We start from the raw sequence: 22,739 nt of genomic DNA on the forward strand, positions 1-22,739 counted from the left end.
CCAATGAGGCATTGATGACTCATCCAGGAAGTTACAAACCCCCCCAAAACCAGATTTTAGTTATAGGCTGAGCCAGACATTAAAAAGGGCTTACAGGACCGGTAGCCCAGGCGGCTCAAAAACGTTTTTTGTGTATACTGTTAACGTTTTACAAATATTACACCTCATATTAAAGTAATGGGCTCGTTTCACATTGAGTTTTTTTTATTTTGGATTTTTATTCATTTAAACTACACTCAAATTGAAAATTATCATTTTGGGACCAAATTGGAGCCATCTGCTAGCCATCCATCAATTTGTTTTTTTTGTTTTTTTAAGAATTGTGTGATTTTTTTCTTTAATTTGGGCTTATGTGTGGAAAAAAAGCAAAATAAAGAACCGTTAGCTATATGCCTTTTACCTGATCATCTTAAATATTTGTCATGTTTATCGAAACAAATCCTAAGGGAGAAGAAAATAGGGCTGTTGTAAACGAATATTTTAGTAATCGAGTAATCTATCGATTATTCTTACGATTAATCGAGTAATCGGATAAAAAAAAAATTATAAAATGAAATATTGGTAAATCTGGCATAATACCGGTGTTACTATCAGATATCAATATCAGTCCAATTGTTCACATTTGAGCATCCCTAACAGTTGCTTTCTTGTAGTTTAGAAAACTAACCTGTAACAATAATAGCTCACTTTCTAAGTTAACCAAAAGAAAAGTTATAGAAAAATCTGAAATTATATTGAATTTAATAACAAAGAGGCAGGCTCACAAATATGCTTATAAAAAATGTCTACAATCCAGTTTTTAGTTTATGTATTCATCTTCAGTGAGTTTAATAGATTAATTAAACTCACCTTGCCACCTAACCTGTCACGCTTTGGGTTTGAAAATACGGGAAATGCCGCCTGGAGTGGGAGGAGAGGGCGAATGAACGAACATGGGGTGGAGGGGAGGAAATAGACCAGCGGACTGACGAACCGTTAGACCGGGGGACGAACACGGGGGGAAGCAATACGGGATATTTACGACACCTACACTGGTCACACTCAGAAACTCATCTACCAGCCATGTACGATGCGCTCCGCCACCCGTTTCTTCAGACCGGGATATGAAATTTATTGTGCGGTTCGTCGGTAAAGCTACATTTACACGGTAAGCATCAGCTACTCAGCCGCCCGCCCTGTTCAGTCTATCCGCTCACCTCAGCGCTCTTCCCGCCGTTCGCTTTCAACCAGCAGCCCCGGAGGAGAAATGCTGCCGTACTCCAGGCATCCCCCAGTCATTTTAAGGATGCTTATTGGTACCCCAAAAACGATAAAAAGTCGGGCATTATCATCAATCAATAAAATCCCCACGGGCCAATCTTGCAGATTGGACTTTATGCCGCTGAGACTTAGCTTTTGTCAACAACTCAGAGGCGGAAGTGAGAGCTCCGCGCAACGCAAATGAAGTCCCGGCCGGAACACGGTGCGCTAACTAATAAAACATAAATTAACGAAGCTTCGAGGCAGGTAAATTTTCCTCGAGGAATTTTAGTAATCGAGGTACTCGAATCATTCGAGGAATCGTTTCAGCCCTAGAAGAAAATGATTTGAAAATCTAAAAAGCGCATTATATCAATTATCTAAACTTAGCATGTGTCTAATTATTCTTACTTAGTACTTAGAACATTTTGACAATGATTTAGTAATTTAAGCTTAAAAATGTATTATTCTCTCAGCAGTTTCAACAGCTAGTGACGAGTCATCACCAACCAATCTGAAAATCTGACCAGACAATATTTGGCTGCATCTCTTGTGGATATTATGGTCGTTTCAGAATGTGACCAATGACATTTCAGCATAAAGAGTCGTTACATACAATCAGCAGGGCCTCCAGGTGGCTGAGGTAAGTTTCCTCGCTGGCCAGGATCCCAGACAGAACCCACTTCCTCATCTCCTGCCCCTTTTCCTGTTCCAGCTCCACCTGATACAAACATGAAATGATGGGGAAGGAAAAAAAAAAAACCTTGTGAGATATGAAGACATTTTTAATTTTCAATCAAGATGATTAATGACAACAAATTGAAATGCAACGTAAGCTTTAAAAGCTTGCTCACAAGCAGAAAACCTTAACTAGCTGTTGGGCAATGCGGGAACTGGAGTCGTGATCACACTCTGTAGGAGTTTTACATTCCAGGAGGCCAGCAGCGGACACTCCTCACCTCTTAAAAAAGACAAATGTTTGTTTTCTCTCTCTCCACAAGGAGTTGTTTGAAGCGGGTCAACGATATCGCTCATTTCAGTTGGAATAACTCTGTCAGTAATAACTCTGTTGTTGTGTGTGCTGGAATGAAAAAGAAGTCCAGCCCCCTCCACCCCCACCCGCCATCATCATTTAGGCTTTGAAAATCACATCAGAAGAGAAGAATAACGCAGATATGAGAGGAACAGAGCAAAAAAATGGGTAGTGATGTTAGGTTTTTTTATTTCCAACATCTGTTTGGCTACAGTGTGTTTGCTGACTATGTGCGGCCTTTTCACTGACGCCCCGCTTCACAATGAAAAGCATTCCCCCATCTGGCAGCTACATGCTGCTCTGCATTTAATTGGTGGCATGTGGGTGCATCGGCTGGCACTTTTTTTTTTTTATTTCTGCTTTTATACAGCACCTCAGCTATTAAACAGAGAATACTGCAATGTAAACATATATGAAGTACTTTCATTCCCATTTTAATTTGCCATTCTGACACCTTTTAATTCAGCAATTAAATCTGATACAAGCAAATTTATTTGGACCACGTCAGAAATAACCCATTAGATGTGATTTAACTGAGCTTGATGCAGCAATTGTGACAAACTAAATGGATCCATTTATGATCAGACAGATTTGTTCATATCTTTCACCAAAAATGAAGCTGAAATAACACAAAGAATCAACATTTACATACATCTGTATTTACCTGAATTTAAGCAAATCTCATAATAAAATTAGTTAGTAACTCAGATTAAAAGGTGTAGTGTGGGTTCAACAAGGTGCAGTGTTGATATCTCTTCAACCTTTTTACATTTTCTACAACCAGAAATGTTGCAGGTTTTAACAGATTCATTCTGAAAAATCCAACACAAAGCAGGAGTGAGCGTGTATCATACTGCTTATCATTTATTGTGGATTGTGATTTCTTATCTTACCTAAAAATGTAGATTTATTGTCATCGATTTATCATGATAAATTTCAGTTATTGATGGTAAATAAAAAAAAACTGGCGGTATGATGGGAAATGTTATTTTTGCTATTTTCTCCACTGTTTCATGAGAACATCAATAAATAAGCAAATTAATAATAAAAAGACGAAATGATGTTACTGTGAGCAGTTTCTTAAAGCAAGTGGCGTCTTAAAGAATCCTGTTGTAAACTTGAATATTTTTCAAAAATTTTATTTTTGTTTGTGCCGCTATGAATGCTGTGTCATACAATCATTGCCAAGAGGCTATTTTAAAGTAATAATTAGGGTTTTAAATCATAATCTTCATTGCTATCACAGTACAGTCAGAGTCACAGTGGAAGAGTTTAGTTTAAAGCATATTTTTGTGTTAACACATGGGATGCACAATATATCAGCATTAACATTGGTATCGGCCGATGTTAGTAATTTATTGACATATCAGTACCAGTTCAATAAGTTAAACTGGGCCGACAACTGATGTTTATTTCCATATTGCTGATGTTTGTGTATGAGCTTAGAGGGGGGATGATTGTGTGACAAATGCAAGCCGCACTTTTCAGATTTTTAGTTTTGGATCACATGTAAAGCATGTGTTCTTTTTTTTCCCCACTTGCCATTCAAGTACTACTTTGTGTGTCAAATAAAAATCCATGTAAAACCTCTTATTTGTGAGAATACCGTGACAACATTTGCAGTAATGTTTATTCTACAGGTTCATTTCTTAAAAACTGTCAAGTCCTAAATAAAAATTAATAATAAATAAATAAATAAAAAGAATGTTTATTGATGGTCTATTTCAGCTTTTTCTCTTAGAATATTTAATCTGAGAACCTGCTGGGTGATTGGTGTAGAAGTTGTGTGAAATGGTCAAGCAGACAAGACACATCATAAACCGTGTGAAAGATAGCATACTTTTAAGCAAAACAAAAAAAAGAAGAAGAAACGGTTAACAGACAGCAGAAAAAGCAAAGCAACAACCCTTATGCTCTGAAGGAAGAAGCGCAGATAATGAGCATTGTGGACTGGAGCGTGGACAGAGGACACCAAAGGACAATGCAGCGGCAGAGAGGAGGAAAGCGGGGGAGCAGGAGATGATGGGCAACGTGTCAGAGTTGTCGGTCACAGCAACTTTACCGACTGTGTGGACTCCAGAGAACCGGATGACTGCGTGTCCCGGCTGTTCCGGTTCTTGGAGCGGAGCCGCGGTGAGGAGGACGGCGAGCCGCTGAAGGACAGAGGCTCGTGGCGAGGCGGGTGCTCCTCGGAATGCTCCAGGTCGTAGCTGTAAGATGGAGGGTTTTCCATGTCTAGGAGAAAATGGGCAGACAAAGCACAATAGTCACATGATGAGCTGGAGATGCTGCTAGGTCATGGAGTTAACACAGACACACATTATTATGGGCAAGGCAACAAGCCGGAGCACCACTTCCAGCTGGAATGAGAATCGTAAAGTCACTGCAGGATGACATCTGTGCTGAACCTGGAATATTTGCCCATTCTTCTTTGGAAAACGGCTCAGTCAAATGAGACAGAGTGTTGGAGGAACAATTTCTCTGTTTCTACAGTTTTTTAACTCATTCTACTGCCGCTCTGACTAAATGTTTAAGGTTGTGGTCTTGAAGGTGAACCTCCATCCAAGCCTCAAGTCTTTATTAACCTCTAACAGGTTTTCATCCAGGTTTGTCCTGCATTTAGCATTTAGCTCCTTCCATATCCCCTTCACCTCTGACCAGCTGAAATCAAAGCATCCACAGAACATGATGCTGCTTCCTCCATGTTTCCCTGGGGCTGCAATTTTCTTGTGGCACAAAAAAGATAAATTAATTTTCGTCTCATTTGCGAGGCTAACCTATTTGTGGCATGAAAACAAGTAGGACAGCCTATTCAAATAAAATGAATTCATAAGTCATAATTTTGACTTTCATAGTCATAATTTCAAAATTCAATTTCAGCATTTTGAGACGGTCATAATTTTGAGATTCAAATTCATAATTTAAGACATTCAAAGTCATAATTATGAGACTAAACTTATAATTTTCAGAATCAAAGTTACAACTTTGAGATAAAATGTCACAATTTTGACTTTCTATCTTAAAATGATGACTTTGAAAGTCAAAATTATAGTTTTGAATCTCATAATTATAACTTTCACTCCATAATTCAAAGGTCCCATAATTGAATCAAAATAATAAATTTGAAAATTATGACTTCTAAACCTGTAATTTTAAACTTAAAACTAGAAAGGATGACTTTAAAGTGCGCACTTGTGGGCTTCCATACATTTGACCGGAGCTCCTTGTTCCACATGTTTGCTGCGTTACCATGTGACTTACGGCTGCTTTGGGCGGTTCCGGTTAGCTTTGTGTGACTTTACAAAACCATGCAATGGTCCTGTCTTTGTTGTAATTTGCCATGAATATATCAAGTGCATTAAATTCACATTCATGTGTGACAGATGTTAGCATGTACAACATTGAAACTCCCTAATAATTGATAATGTCAATATTTGTGTTATGTATTGTTCAGATTTCACCGTAAGGAATGAGGCAAACTGAGCTGTGTGCAGAAAAATCAAGTTAAAATACAAAAAAAGTGAAGAAAAATCCTCACCTGGACTACAATAGTCATTATGATGTGAACAGCTGACAATAAACTCTCAGCATTAAGCTCTTCTGTTTTATTTTAAGTCCTTTGTTAACCTCTATAAACCTGCGACCTACTTAAATCCAGCCTGTCCCTGTGAGCGAGGTGAAGCCAATGGGTGGATAAACAAGTGAAAAGGCAAGGCAAACACACGTGCCCTGCTGGATATGCATACAGTCCCCCTTCATTCACATTTGTTTTTTTGTTGATGTGAAGAAACCAGATCTTGTAACTTGGTGTGATATTTACTCATAATTCACGTATTTAGAGAAGTCTCAAAACTCACACAACAGATTTCTTTCAGAATCCTGTTTAAAAAAAAAAAAGGCAAAATGCAGAGCCGAGTGTGGGTCGTGTTGCAACACAAACGCTCGCAGCCAGCCAGGACTGGAAAAACATGTTAGGGATATATGCGACACTTGTCAGTGCGTCTTTTTAAGATGAGCAGCCTTCTGTGTACTGTAATTACAGTCAGCCACTCCGATTCACCAACATGTATAATCATCATCGCCTTGTTGTCATGGACTTGGCAGCTCGCTTATAGAATAGAAAAGCATCAAAAACCATAGTCCAAAGAAAGAGGACGTCTAAGATCTGTCGTACTGTTGGACAGAGTATTTTAAGGAGGCCGTGAATTTGGTTCACCGCAGCACGAAAACAGGACAATAAAGGATTCCGGAAACAAGAGGAAGACGGAGCCATGTCACCCTGCAAAAACACAGAATCCTACCGAGTATTTTTGGTCTAGTTTCTAGTCCAAACATCTTTTGTACACTTGAAATGAGACTAACTTATGAAAATAACTTATAAGTAACTTTTCAGCAGGAAATACAAGTGTGTTTTGAGTCAATAATTCCTTAATATTGATGGAAAATTAGTTGCTCCATTAGCAGATTATTTCATGAATAACAGGAAAAAAATGTCTTGTCCCATAAGGGAAATGATCTGCCAACGGAACTAGAACTTTTTCATCAATATTAAGAAATTATTGACTTAAACAAACTCATATATCTTGTTGAACAGTTGCTTATAAAGTTAGTTTTGTCTTATTTTGAGTGTATTCAGATATAGAAACTAGACTAAAAGTACTCGGTGAGATTTCGTGTTTCTGCTGTGAATCCAAAAGGACAAAACTCAACAAACACCCAACCTCAGGAGGCAAAGGTGAAAAAAAAACCCCACCAATGTAGTTCAAGCAGCTTCCTAGTCAATACCAGCAGCACATCCTCCTCTAGGTAACTGTCAGAACCTCTTTAGTACCAGAAGTACATCCGGAGGAGGATTTCAAAACGTGTTCTTACATCCCAGAACCTGGTCGTTTCTCTCTCACATGCAAACGGGTTTCAAACACGGCGCTCGCTTGGCTGCGGCCGGTGTGAGAAAGCCGACATCACAATAGACCCTCAGCCAGAGCGGTTGTTGTAGCGATCACAAGGACGCCTACTGAGGAAATGTCCAGGCAGGTCTGCCCGGAAAATTCAGTAATTCATTTTGCTCCAGAGAGGAAACAGGCTTTCTACACAAGGTCATCTCTGCACAAACAGCCCCTCACTCCTGCTCCTAACACATCCCCTCCTGAAGTCACGGCCATTATGTGTTTACAGAGCACCCCCCTACACACACACACACGCACACACACACACGTACTTTGAAGGGCATGCATAGTTTAACTACAGTAATAAATGGCTTTTGAAGCAGTTTAACATGCTGTTTTTACAACAGCTTTCCCCCCGGTACGCCTCAGACAGCAGTAGCTGGTTGTGGTTCCAGAGCAATCTCTCACAAAACTATTCTCAGTCATCTTTACTGCCAACTCAAAGGGTGATCCACAAGGTTATGTATTTGGAACAATCTTATGAGCGCTGATAAACATAGTCTCTTCTTGAGAAGAGGTTGTTGTTTCTGCACAGATTTTACTCATGAGTTTGGTTTGAATCTAATGTTGCTGACATTCAATCTCAAACCCAAAATTTAACACCAGTTCTAAATGGTCCCGAGAGAAATTTGATGTTTTTAAATCTAAGAAATCTTGATGGTGGTAATATTAATATTATATTAAGAGCATACAATACCTTAATAATCTAAACAGGATTGTTGGGATACTAAGATCAAGTCAAAATGAGACGCTAATTACATTTAATTTAAAATTAGCCTAATTTTATTCCTATTCCTTATTGTATTCCTATTGTTTCTGATTTAGACAGGAATAAGGTGAGAGCTAGTTCTAAGCTTGTGTCATAGCGACTCCATAGCAACTGTCACCACAGTAACAGATATCTACCAAGATGGCTGTCAGCTACAAAGCTCCTGGAAGTGTGTCGCCACATGAGAACTATGTATACAATATACACACCTGCTCATCTCATTTTAGTCTTTGCATTCTAACGAAGGTTAAAGAGAATGAAGCGTTGCTTCCTGGTGTTTCAGATTTGCGTTACCTCGACCTAAAATGCTTCCTTTCTATTTTACATAACAGGCTCATCTGCCTTCAATGGATTTTCTGTAAATCAGTCAACACATACATACAGAATAAAGCCAATATAATGTTCACAGATATAATCCCCCTTAGAGGCTTAAAGAATTGAACCGCTCCTCAACACCGCGGTGGACCCACTGTAACTGGACAGCCCTCCGTTTGCGTGACCTCAAAGTACTAGGCGAAAAGCTGGAGGGTGGTAAAGATGGCTGTGATAACCGTGACATGTCTGCCCAAATACCCAACTATGCGCAGCTTAAAACCCTTTCAAGCTCTGCAATCGAAACGTAATAAATACATTCTAATGACGTTACATAAGACTTAACAGCTGTGGGTTTGAGCCGTGCAGAGCGGGGGATCACAGAGGAGCCGCTTTTGCTTTGGACCGTCACTGAACTCTAAATCTGTTTTTCAAGAATTTCATTTAAACCTATTCCAATGAATCAGGTATATATTGCAACATCTGATTTTCCTTTTGTTTACCTTACTGACACCCAGACTTAAAAATAGATGCAGAGGAATATACAAACCCCTCTGCCAAACAAAGTGGGTCTGAACTCTCGAGCCTTGCTTCTGAGAACAATTAGTCACCGTGAAGTACTTTTCCTTCCTGCACCATGTGAACAAGAGACCCGTTCAGAACAGCAACAAAAGTCCTGTAGGACCCTCATGACAAAGCAAAGCCACGGTGAAAGCCCTGATCCTAATCCATATAGATGAATTATGATAAAACAGAGAGAGGGGCAGTGACAGATGTGCAGCAGAGATAAAGCCGCCAGTACCACAGCTTCTCCATCACCCTAAATAATTAAGTAACCCTGTCTTACTAAAACACGGCCTTTGAGAGACTCGAATTTTCTGTTTTTACTCGTATTAAAACTAACAGCTTGTGCTTAGCTTTAAAATGAGATTAGCATGAAAGCTGTTTCAGACCACAGCAGCGATCTGAAGGTTATTATAGTTAACTAAAACTAACCAAATAACCAAAACTGAAATAGTGAAAACATTTTCGCTAACTGAAATAAAAACGGTAATTAATGGGGGAAAACTAACTGGAACTATATCATGTTTTTAAAACTAACTAAACATATTAAAATTAGAGATAGGATGTTACATCGATTATTTCGGTATGTTTTTGTTAGTTTTATAAATGCACAATGCAGTTAGTTTTTTCCCCATTAATTATTGTTTTCACTTATTTTAGTGAACACAAATGTTTTCTCAATTTCAGTTTTTGTCATTTGTTTTAGTTAATAATAATAATCTTGGTCAGCTTTCGGCAAATTACAATAATCCATACTCCCCTTGGCAGTACTTGTAGTCCACAAAAAACCAAAAACAATAATTCAACAATAATTGAATAACTTCTTTTAAAACTGTATTTTTTTATTGAGTATTCATAACCCAATCGATGTATAATCACAATACAATACTTTGACTTTTTTAATTTTGCACCTAAAAATGAAGTAAAGTATGAAAAACTAAAACTACTAATAAAAACTAAACAATATTTAACTAATAATTGCTAAAATCTAGCAGACAACCTCTTAAAAACTCAAACTAAGTAAATTAGACAAAAAGTCGCATCAAAATAAAACTAAACTATAATGAAAAACCCAAAACTATTATAACTCTGGTGTAGGATCGGCTGATTCATGCTGGAGGACAACAGAGTCAAAAGCTGCAGTGTAATATCTGCTCACTGATTTAACATAGACCACGGGGAGAAAATATCAATTTTGTTCGACTAATGGCATCGATTTCAGACACCAGTTCCCAAGAGTAACAACCCAACGGAGCAAAAAGGTCAATGGATTGAGCCCAGCTGGAACCAGAATAGCAGCATCTATGTTCCCCCCACCCGGTCCGGTTCACCAATAGGAAAACCAGAACGCAGCCCAAACTCGTGAGAGCACAGAGACGAGTGCGACGCAAACTCCTCGCTCCCCGCTGTGGACATATTGACCGTCCCGCACAGAGGACAAGTCGGCTGATGGACGGAAATTTGATCACAAGTCCCTATGAATAAACAAGGTCTGATTTATGCAGCTCAGAAAAGGCCTGAAAATGAAATTTAAGCCTTCAGAACTCACAGGAGAGAAGAAATGTCCAGTGAAGGACGCCGTCTCCGTCTGAAAAGTAGAACACTTTCATATAATAACCTGCAAAAGGCTCAGTAAGAGCCACGGCTTTATGGGTCCGGAAAATGGATTCTCATCTGGATTGTGGCAGACGGGAACAGCGGGAAAAACATGTTGGAGACACAGAAAACATGAAGCAAGGTGCTCAAAATATTACATTTCAGCCTAAATGCAAAGCACTTTGGAGGGAATAACAACACAGCACATCATTCTGAAATCCCCATCCTCTCCCCCTCACCTCCGGTGGTGTTAACATCAGCTGTAGGGATGCCTTTCCTCAGAGAAGCTGGTGAGAGTTTATGGAAATATGGATGGAGCTGAAGAATACTTGGAAAAAAAAACCTACTAAAACTTCCTAAAGACCTCAAGACTTAGTGGACTGATTTAGATCAAGCAATATTTTTGTGTTAAAATGGTCCAGTCAAAGTCTAGACTTAAATCCAACAGTAAATCTTTGGCAGAAGTTGGAAAATAACAGATACTAATGTCTTCAAACTATAACTTTTGCTTTTAAGTAATGTAGGGTTATAAAAAAAATTTATCATTTATAGAAATGTAAATCTCTGTATTTATCCGTCTTGTGCCGTGGAAAAGAAAAAAACATCTCAGGAATGATCCACATGACCTGAAGTTGTTCTGATCAGGATATTCTGGATGGACTATACTGGAGTGTTCTCACACCCAGTAGCCCTGTGGACTCAGTTTGATTGTGGATAAAAGTTGCAACATTTGTTACATTTTCAGTTGATGTGGCTCTCTTTCACACTGTATTGTGTTAAATGAAACAAACTCTAAAAAAAAAATAAAAAACAGCTGATCCCCTCCTCTCCTCTGGTGGCGCTGCTCTAAGAATCGTTGAAGGAAACGACACAAAAACCTCTCAAGACATGAGCACAACTTCCTTCTTCATAAAATGTAAACAAAAACGGAGTAGCATCAGGTTTTAGCAGTTGTCTCTTCTGCCTTTGACAAAAAAACCACAAGTAATTTCTCCCAGTAGCACTAGACTCTCTTCTTTGTATTGGTTGTATTTACCCAGAATGCCTTGCTTTGTCCACTTCCTGCTTTTAGAGCAGTCTCCGGTGAACTTGGCGTTCACATTTTGCACCAGAGTTCACTTCAACCAAACAAAAGTTTGCTTTTTTGATTGGAAAAAAAAGCAAACTTCCCAAAACAAACTTTTTAGACAAACAAACTGGAGTTGGATTAAAACGGTTGGTGTGAATGCTCCCTTGACTTTTACATGTACACTCTGTAAAAGCTAATTTTGCCTCCTCCTGTAACCAGGCCTTCTGACATGCCAAATCCAGACACAAGCTGTGTGTGTTCAGGCAGAGTGTAACAGTGTTGCACCCTGTGGCTTACGTAAGGCATCAGCTGAACTACAAGGCCCTCTGCACCAGAGTTCTGCTGAGGTCCACCAGCACATGGTTCAGATTCACTGTGAGAAAACCTAAAATTATCACCAGCCGTTGAGCGGTGAGGGTCAGAACTGAGCAGCAGCCCAGCTCCGTGCAGCTACTAATCAGGGTACATTGAAATAGCTCAGGGCGGTCAGACTTCAGCTCATAACGCGCCACATTAAAAGAAAACAGTGCCTGATAGCCGCTGCAATCTGGAAAAATAAACAAAAGTGTGCAAAAGGAGTGTGATAAACAGGAATCAATCTTATTGAACTCACTTTCTGAATTCATCATTTGCACTAGAAGCAGCGCAGTTACGTCAAACATTTTGTTTAAATTATAATCGACAGATGACATCGCTGTTTTGACGTGAGCGGAGACGAGAAGAAATCGGCGACCTCTTGGTTCACTGAAATATTCATGTGGATGTCTAAGAGGAATTAAATATTAGTGAACGAAGCTCACCTGATGTGCTTCAATATGATTGACTGTCATAATCTGCCTGGAGACAGAGAATTTAACGCAGTGTTTCATTTACCAGAGCACCGGGCCAGGACTGGATTAATGAAAACATTTCAGATTTACTTTGCTTAACAGTTAGATTTAAGGATACAAGACTCCACAAAATCTGTGCAAAGGTTTCTGGATGTTACATGAGCTTCATTAAGTCAAGAGTTCACTTGTTGATGGAGATCCGATATTAACATTGGAAATCGGTCCAATATCAGCCAAAGAAATAAGTATCTGATTGTATTAGCCTGCAGCTAAAATCTCCGACCAATTGGTTATTAATATATGGGTCCGTTATTCTCAAACCTGTTGTTGTTGACTATTGTTCTCTGTTTGAGTAACATCACTTGATCAAACCCTTTCTAACATGTCACACTACAGAGCATCTTCAGTCAGAGGCTTCTTCAGACTCAGTGCAGTACAGACTGCTGCAGATCATCACCATCTTCAATAAGTCTTTGAAGAATCTAAATTAATGACTTACAACAACATTTAATTTCCCTTTGGGATAAATTAAAGTATTATTGAATTTGAATCTGAACAAGTAATAAGAGTATTTATGTTTTGTGCTGATATCATATCGGCTCAATATGAGTAATCGGCCAATACTCAAAACTGCAAGTTATCAGTTTATCTGAAATTGGTGTATTTCCATTAAGCAAACGGAGACACAGCTAATGGCCACATTGTTTGGAAGATGGAGCAAAACACAGTAAGATGTTAGGGGCTGTGGGAGGCTTGCAACCAGGGTAGAGGTTCAGGTAACTACAGTGAACTGTGAGCTAAATACACATACACACCACACTTTTCAGATTTTTGTTTGTAAACAAAGTGGGAGAACCATGCATCGTATGTCTCCGATTTCTTGATTATGCGCTGCATTGTGCCGGTCAGTCGCATAAAATCACAACAGAAGACATTTAACTTTGCACTTGTGATGAAATGTCAAAAAGTTGATAAAATTTAAAAAACAATAATAAGTGAGCATATCTGGCAGAATGCGTCTCCATTTGTATTCATTACCAACTGAGTTGTTTTGAGTTCAAAGTTTAGCCAAAAATATAAAACTCTCAGCATCTCACAAACAAGCAAGCTCCCCTACAATGGAGGTGAACTCATAGAGCACTTAACATCCACTTCCCCCCCACACCCCACAAGCAGCTGAGACATTCCATAAACACTTGGCCTGCCAGCCTGCAGCACAGAGGGCCCTTTGAGCAAGGGGACCGAGGGAGGGGAGCCCAGCCCGCAAGTCCAGAGGGCCGAAGCTGAGCACGAGGGACGGGAGCCCTGCAGCCCTGCAACCCTCCAAAAACATGCCACACATTTGTTTTCCCTCCAGATCATCTACGGAGAGTCGTACGTTACGATGCGTACGGGAACGGTGTGAGATGAACAGCAGCGTTCAGAATCAACAGTCCCAACGAGATTTTCTGTTGTGCTTTCTGATCGACAAGGGGAACACAAAGACTATTCATGCCTTCCACTGCCAGAGCAGCTGGGGAGGCCTGGTCTGGTGTACTGATGAGCTGCCAGCTTCTGAGCGCTGAAAAGGAGAACAGGTGCCTTACTTTCACACAAATGCAGAGTTGCCCTGTTGGACTTCCTCTTGTACGCCCACGTTTACTTTAGGAAAGGGAGAGGCTGAATTCTTTGGCTCTGACCCCCCGCCCTGACCGCTGGAGCTCAGGCGTTCACATCCAGGTAACAACGACAGGTCTGTCTGGGCTTCCACGAGGGACATCAAATATCCACGAGTCTGCAGTTAACTGGGTTTGATGGCGCGAGTCCTGCTGAGGCGGCAGATTGAGCCAGCCTCCGGTCTGAAGCAGACAGACATCGTCCCAGACAGACGCGTTTACAGGAAAACCCGCGCAGCATCCTGACCAAGGCGCTCCAGGATAAATGCATCCAAAAAGACAAATTGGTGTTTTCATTTTATTTTTTGTGGGAATTATTATTAACCTAATGGGAGGTTTTGCATCCCATTTTTTCCGACTGCGTCAGAATATAATGCGTCTTTTTTGCATTATATTAAAGCTGCAGTAACGTTTGCGAAAAAAAAAAAAAATTTGTTGAAACTGTCACTGTGTTGTGGAAGTATGGTATGAGAGAGATAATATGTAAAAAAACAACAACAAAAAAAAACAAGCTCCTCTGCCTTCTCCCAATGACAAATAATCAGAGTCAGGGGGCGGGTCTTAGCACTGTCAATCACCCTTTATTTGCTAGCAGAGCCTGCTGTGAATGCTCAGGCTAGTTAGCACGGACAAACAGTTTCCTGTCACAGTAAGTCCTTTCTACGCCATTAACATTTGAGCAGCAAGTACATTAGATTGATTGACAGCATTAAGACCTGCCTCTTGGCTCCAATTGGTTGCTTTTGGTCAGGAGTCGTGCATTTCTTCAGACGTAACAGCAGCTCAGGGAGGGGCTGGAGGAGATTGATCTTTTAACATCTCATCTGTCTTATGTTACAGAGTCACAACATGGAGATAGTTTTTAACAAATATGCACCAAAACACCACACATTTTTTATAAAAGTTACAAACGTACAGATTTAACCCTGAGAGAGCAAAGACCCTTCCTCAGCGGCAGAACTCCTTAAGAGCCACAGGCATGACTATGTCGTGATGATAATTAATTATGGCAAAAATAACCCATCAGAGGGATGGCCTCTTTAAAGGTCCACCGCTAATCGGCAGCTACGTTCACAGCTGGGGTTGGCAATTGGCCTAGATAACCAGAAAGCAGGAGACAACGCTCATTTCTACCGCTCTCAGGGTAAAAATCTGCTGAAGTGTGTCAGTTCCACAGACGGGCCATTTTGGGAAGACAAGAGGAAAATGAAGTCAAGAGACACCAGGACAAGCATGGCTTTGTCTGCAGCAACAAGGAGACGTAGCCAACGGTAAAAAAAACAAAAAAAAAAAAACAATCACACGTTTTTGCTGAAGACAGAAACAGCCCCCACACCAGATGCGCAGTGAATCATCTGCGCATCAGGAAGCCATGTCACTTCTGTCTGGTGCAGTGTGGATTATCAACAGCAAAAACCCTCATCTAGTCATCTATGTTTACTATTAACATCAATTTAAAGGGGCAATATTATGTATTTTCTGGGTACATAGTCCCAATTTATAGCACAATCAAGTAACTATGATAACTTCAGTTATTATCACTTAATAATTTAACACCTTGAAATTGGACTGTTGTCTCTTTAAAAGCTTCTGTCCTTTTCTGAAACTCCGCCTTCAGGAACATGGCTCCTCTATTAACCCTTTAACAACATTTTTATCAGTGTTCCACTGAGAAGTAGCTCCTTTAATGAGCTCAGCAGATATGCAGTTCCATCAGGTGTTTGCTAATTGCACCTGGCTAGTCTGAAGGAGCTGAGAGGGGGATCCGTGGGGGATGGCTGCTCTGTGAGGTGGGAGCTTGGAAACTTGTGGACCACAGCTCCAAGGAGGAGCTGCATCTCGAAGGCGGGGCTAGGTCCCTCCAGGTGTTTTGCACAGTGGGGCCTAGCCCCAGAGTAAAGGATTAAAGGATTTCTCAAATATGCATGAACGAATTAAAGCAACACTCCAGGTGTGTTTTTGATGAGGGAATGACATTATAACATGATGTAAATCTCAAAAAAGTTGATTTTTAAATCATTCTCTTCCTTTAAACAAAATGAAGGTTAGAGTATTCCAGGAGTACACTTCACATTTTCTGTTTTTGTTACATTACAACAAACATGAACGCATTCCGCTGTAATTTTACATGACAGACCAACATTAAACTAGTCTGTCATTGTTTTTCTTCCACTCTTTTTTGGAGAGTGGAAGAAAAACAATACATGGTTTTTAATGTTCATTTTCCCCAAAATAAAATAAAATAAAATTTAAAAAAAAAAATCAGAGAATTGTTTGGATTCAGTCCCCCTGAGTCAGTACTTTGACCTGAGTTAGACTGGCTGGAGACTGCATGCCTAATCTTTTCCCGTGCTGGAGTTGTGGACTTTCACTAGCCCGTTTTAACACATGACTGTGCTCTGGTTCCATGTTAAGGTTTGTTTTCTTCCAGGAAGCTGAAAGTCTGCTCCAGCCTCAACCCTTTCGCAGTTTAGCAGCATGTTTTCTTCCTACACCACATTATTCATCTCCATCTTTCCATCAACTCTGACCAGCTGTCATGTGCATCCACACACCCATATTTTTGCTTTATGGAGGGATTGTCCAGCACTGGTTTTCCACCACACATCCAGTTTTAGATGAGGAGCAAAAACATAAATATTGTCTCCTGTGCCTTTGTGTTCTATAAAGTCTAGATTTGTAGAGAGTTTGACTTAACAGATGTGATTTCAGCAGAACCTCCCACCTGAGTGCAGCCAGTTGCTTCTGGTTTTTTTCCTTTCATATTTGTGTGTTTTGGAACATTTAAAGCTGTACCCGTCACAATAAACAATACGTGAATTAATCGTATGATTTACAATTTTTCAGTTTTGAAATACAATGTTTAATTGTTGTTCCACTCGTTTTGGTTTATTTTGAATATTTAAAATGTCTTCCGGTTTCAGTGTTACATGTTCTTTAGAAATTTAAATTTGTTTGATCTTTCAGTGGGTGTACTCACATTATTATTATGAATCCATTTTTATTATTATATTAGTTGAGAATGACAATGTTTCTCATTTATCGCAACAATTCCTACATTTGATTGTCCAGCAAAATTTGTTATTGTGACAGGTGATTCGCAGCTCATTTCACTGTTTGCAACAGTCCAATATATGAGGCTTAAAAGCATGATTACAGCACTGAGAGTTTATTTTGCATCATTTAACGATAAGTGCAACCAAAATCAACTATTCCAAATGCTGCTTACAAAGCCATAAAGCCACAAACAAAGAGCAGTTTCTCCAAAATAAAAAATAAAATAAAAAAAACCTAGCCTCCAGCCCGAATCCTAATCCAGCAGTGTGCACCCTAATGTCGTTACAAAACCACAAAGTAAATCCAGACTTCTGGTAATCCACAGAGCAAGGTCCACATGAGACAGCTGTGCCATTATGTCACAAACCCTGAACAAAAGCTGTGAGGCCGGGCTGCGAGACAGGGCAACTCAGTAAGTGTGTGTGTGGAAGAGAACGACACATCGCAGAAAGTGTGGAAGCAGAGATTTTTTTTTAACACAGGGAAGGTCGACTGACTGGTGACAGGATGAGCCGCTGCCTGCTGTAACAGCTGTGAGCGTTCAGTCCCACTGCTGACCATAGAAATGGTAGACAAAAGAAAACCATCACAGCCACTCAATGCCAGATGTATTTCACACTCCTCATCGCTATGACAACCGAGAGAAGTTTGCTTTATAGACCAATCAAGTTAATTTTGTGCAAACTTTCCTCCTCCTTCTACAGTATTTGAAATGAAATGTTTGATAAACGATCTCAACATAGTCATGCAAGCATCACGCTAGTTTACACTTAATGCTGATTATGTCACTGAATATCTACCCTGTTGGTCACATGTTCTGAGTCAAGAAGCTTTAGGCTGACCAAAAAAAAAAACACTATCCTGCTCATCTGTTTAACCCAATCCTCAGTGGATCGCTTTCACACTGAAACGGTCACTTACCCATTTCCGTCATCTAATATAAGCGAGGCGATGCCCAGATCACATCCACCGTGTGCAGTGGGTGGCTTCAGCCAGTGACAACACATCCGTGTGAAATTCTCACCTTAAAGATGCTAACCAGAGGTGTTTTCTTTCTAATAGCAAAAAAAAAAAAAAAAAAAAAGCCTGAGCATTTGGAGGATGGCTTTTGGCTTGATGGATTCGTATGCAGACACAAAACAACCACAAAACCTGACTAAGTGGGGGTGTTGGACTTCAGCTAAATGTCTGGCTTAAGCAAACTTTCTCAAAGGAGGGAAACCTTCCATCAGGGCTAAAATGCCACTTTTCTTATCGCAATTAACACAGTTAAATAGTTACCGTGCCAATACCTCCACTTAATGACTGATTCCTCTATTGTGTTCACACATCTCACCAGGAAACTCTGATGGCTGCCGTTTTGATTAGAGGCCACGTGACACACTTAGAGCTTAGCCATCCTCTTTTTTTTTTTAAAGCACCGACATGTCTGGGCTCTTTTCAACCCCTCCCCTTTACAAAAGGCCTCCCTAAATTTATCACGTTAGACAAACCCTTTTAAGTTAATTACTCCGTGGCGAGGACAACAACGCCGATGTGAGCTGACACAAAAATTCTCCGGGTGGAGAGGAACGGGCGACCGCGAAGGCCCGGGGCGTCCACTGCCTCACTGCATCCCCTTGAATGTAACGCGGCACTCAGAGGGCAAAAGGGCAGAAAAGGGGATGAAAAAGTGAGGGTGACTCTGTTTAGACTGCGAGATTTCAACGGATGCAAAAGCACGTTTCTCATCAAGGCAACGTCCTTTTACAGGCGACGATAAGACCTCCCAGGAAAGAGTTAATAGACGCTAGAAGGAGAAAATAAAACTCTCATTAAAAAAAAATAAGTAAAATGAATTTTAATCAGACATGTCCTCCTTTTTTTTTCTTTTAATAGGCCACATATGATGGAGTAAAACACTTCCCCTCCCCTCTGGCGAACCCAGTCTGAAAACCTCAAGTTTGTTCAGAAACTGTGTCAATGCATATTAATCCCAACTCCAGAGGAAAACACTTTAGGACGGATTTAAACACGTTGGGGCCCAAAAACGAGGACAACATTAAAGAGATTGCAGGTGCATTTTACGCATCAGTGACTCACTCTCTGTCACGCACTGCTGTGTTTAATTTTAGTGATTAAAGAGTCTCTTTAATAAAGATGTTACCAGAGACCTCAGCGATGGAGGTAGATGCTCCGACTCCAAAAGACCAGAAAAGAACCACAAGATTATCTCCATTTATGTTTCAAAAGGATAACCTTCTCTGATGCCCTGTGCTAACTTGAAAGCACAGGGCATCAGAGAAACTCTATTGGTTGATGTAGTTCTAAACAAAACATGGAGGAAGTTCTTGCTTTTGATGCAGTTCATGACCAGGGAAGTGAAATTTGGAGATTTCAGTATTTGATAAATAAAAAAAAGTTTGGTTCAAATCTCTGGCAGATTAACTGAAGAATCACAAAGACCTAAAGTCCCTTCTACTCCATTATCATCTTCTGCTATTAGACACACTGTATAGTACAGAGATAAGGGACCCGTTGATTGGCTCTGATTAGTGATCAGCAGGTCAAATATGGAAATATTTTCCTCCTCCCAACACATTAAGGCAAGAGTTTCTATCATATATGGTTTGAGGTTTATTTTTAATAGTATTTAATAGTAGGGCGCACTGATTACCGATCTTTACAAAGCCTGACCTGCTGAATCCGATTTTGTCCGATACCGATTTTTTTTGTCTGAATACAGCTAAATAGTCACCCCAATGCTGACTTGGCAGCATTGGGGTGGCTATTGTTAACCACAAACATGCAGACCTGAGCTGGAGGGCATGTCTGTCAGTCAAACGTTCTCTCAAGGCAGAGCAAAAGAGAACACTGGCTGATTTTAAGACCTTTTCAAAGGTAGGTAAAATTGGTGGAAAAGTGGCTTCACATACAAGTATCGGCTGATCACTGATGTCCCAACATTAAGGAAATCAGGGCAGATTTATCGGTGCACCCCTATTTAATAATTCAATCAAAATCATCATCAGCAGGCCAGACTATGAGGAATACCAGAATCAATATTGGGCAGGTGAGGCCTGATTGATGCATTTCTACTTTTGTGTCTTAACTTCTGAGAACTAAAAGAGTCAGAGAATGTGTGTGTGTTCTGCAGCAACCTACCCAGATCTCCTTGAACACTGTTGTCATGGGAGGTCCTGCTGGATGTGGTGGAGTCCCCATCACTGGGCCACATGTGGCCCCTCTTACGGACCCCGATAATGGAGGGGACGCCATGCTGCTTCAGACATTTCTGGGACAGAGGGGTAGGCGGGCTGCCACTGTCGATGGACAGCTGGGAGTGTTGGGAGGGAGAGCGGCTCTTCTCCCTGAACATAGGGTAGGTGGTTGGGCTGGGAGACACTTGGCTGGACTGGCCGGAGGAGAAGTCCTCCTCGCTGGAGGTCAGGTTCTCATTGGAGCTGCAGTCCGGTGTGTAGCCGCCCCCAACATCGTCGAAGCTCCCGGGAGAGTAGGAACGCCTTGGCCAGGTGAGGTGAGGATCCTCGTCCATGCTGCGGTCCCTGATGTGGATCACCCGAGTGTCCCCTTCACCCATCATTCCTCCGACGTATACGCTGGTGTAAGGCTGGCATTCCACCGGCTGTCTGTCCGACCTCCCCTCGGCGGACCTGATCGCCCCGTCTTTCAGGAAATGTGGGCTGGCCTCTGGGTCGTCGGGCGACCCATTGAAGTTGCAGCTCCCTTCAGTGGACCTGCCTCTCTGAACAGGCTTGGCAAGGTCCCCCACAGCAGCAGACAGGTTCCCCGGCAGGGAATGCAAGGACCTCTTCCGCTCCATCTGCATGGCCTGGCTGCCCAGGGTGCTGATCTTATCCGAGACTTCCTTGTCGTTTACCCTGACCAGGCCTCGCTCGTGATGGTACTCCATGTTCACGTAGAAGGGCTTCTCCTGGCTCCCCATCACCGACAACCCCCTGCTGTCTCCGGCTGTGTGAGAGTTGGCTCTCCTGATGCGCTCGAAGTTGGACCTCAGGGCGGCCACAGACCCCGTGCCAACTGGGAAGTCAGGGGGCTCAGAGTCATGGCGAACAGGTGACATCCTTTCTTTCTGTTTCGCCAGGCACAAACCATCCACCACGTCCTCTGGATGTCCAGTGTTTCTCTGAGTCTTGCAGGAGCCTCTCTGCTTCTGCTCATCTGTTGGTGCCTCTTCAGTGTAGGACCTCCTGTTTTCTGACCCACTGCTGGACAGATCTCTGTCATTCGTTGATGGCATCTTTTTAAATCCCCATCTCTGTCCATCGTAGGATTTCCTTTCTTTAGCCAGAAGAGTCTGAAGGTAGATCATCCGAAAACGCTCTTTGTTGACTTCTTTCTCCAAGTGCCGGATGGAGGACTTGCATTTGTCCAGCTCCTGTTCAATATGCCCCAGCGAGCCAAGGTCCATTTTAGGCGGATCAGACTCAGGGAACTGGGCTCTCCATGCCTCCACAAACCCCAACGGTTCCACCATTGTGAAGACTCGTATATAAACGCCTCAATCTACCAATAACAGAGAGATACACCGATCTGCAGCTTCTACTGCGCCAGAGTGTTTACAACTCACAGCTTCCATAGTTTAGCAGCACATTAAGAAAAAGATAGTCATGCAGAAATCACGGGTGATATCTTATTACCGCCAAGTCCAACACATGTGAGTTTCTCCCAGTTTTTCAGCTCGAGCCCGAGAGGAGGCAGTGCGGTCTCTGGAGATCTTCTGTCTGCCTTTGGGTCTGGTGTCAGACTGACTCGCAGCTCTCTGCTGTTTGGTCGCAGCTCAAATAGGAGGGGCCACTGAAGCCCGTTCAGATTTATGCCTCAAATACATAAAAGACGAGCTTTAATCGCCATGGGCTGTTTTCTAACTGTGAACAGTTAGAGCTAAGGGGTAAAACACCTTGAGAGCATGTCAAGTCAAGTTAAAAAAGTAAATTTGACTCAGCTTGCGTTAAACAGGAGAAACACTTAAAGTGAAAAGTGTCTTCGAATGGCCACAGTCCAGGTCAGGTGGGCAGAGAAAGAAAAAACGAACCTTTCATGTTCCTCAAACTAAATATGTCTCTGGGTCGTTCTAATCTTTTCCTCTTTTCCAGTAGCTCCAGACATGTGAGTTTAGTCACAGCAGCCGTGCACTTTCAGTTGTGTGCTGTGAAAACTCCGCTTAATCCCCGCTACAGTTTACAACTGTGGCTGCCTCGTGAACACATCGCCACCTTACGGTTCAATCTGAGTCAGCTGCTGCGTTCAAATGCAATCCTCAATTTTCACGCTCGAAATGGTTTGTACACACGTATAAACGACGCTTAAAATGCTGTACGGTTAGAGGCATTTAATTCGGCACTCGAATAAAGGGCTATTTCATTGCTCTTAGTGAATCTGAAAAACCTTTCATTTGGTCCAGCCAGGTGAGCTCCAGAAAGTTATCAATGGGGTGGACAAATGGGGGATTCTTTTACTCTTGGGGTAGCACAACAAAACTAAAAGTCATAAAAGAAGAGAACGGGAGTTAGATAAATGTATAAATAAGTACAAACTCACTATTACGTTGGTGCTTTCTGGATTTTGGAGCATTCAAGCTGGGCCCACGGGGGGTGGGGGGAAGGGGGGGAAGCTTTAAGATACTCTAACTTTTGCTGCCGAAATTA

The 22,739-nt window shown here is 41.4% G+C and overlaps 1 protein-coding gene across 1 annotated transcript in view; it reads right to left on the reverse strand.

The window, feature by feature from the left end:
* Positions 1-22,308, reverse strand: part of LOC106931435 (breakpoint cluster region protein) — a 45,953-nt gene extending 23,645 nt beyond the window's left edge. The window contains exons 1-3 of the mRNA XM_088009091.1: positions 20,215-22,308; positions 4,335-4,507; positions 1,856-1,960 (exon numbers count right to left, since the gene is read on the reverse strand). Coding sequence (XP_087865217.1) covers positions 1,856-1,960; positions 4,335-4,507; positions 20,215-21,568 — 1,632 coding nt within the window. The 5' untranslated portion in view covers positions 21,569-22,308. The remainder of the gene's footprint in view (positions 1-1,855; positions 1,961-4,334; positions 4,508-20,214) is intronic.
* Between the last annotated feature and the right edge of the window lie 431 nt (positions 22,309-22,739).

The sequence above is a fragment of the Poecilia mexicana genome, unplaced genomic scaffold (assembly GCF_051168715.1).
Source record: "Poecilia mexicana isolate PSO_F unplaced genomic scaffold, ASM5116871v1 scaffold_9, whole genome shotgun sequence".
In the NCBI taxonomy this organism is placed as follows: domain Eukaryota; kingdom Metazoa; phylum Chordata; class Actinopteri; order Cyprinodontiformes; family Poeciliidae; genus Poecilia; species Poecilia mexicana.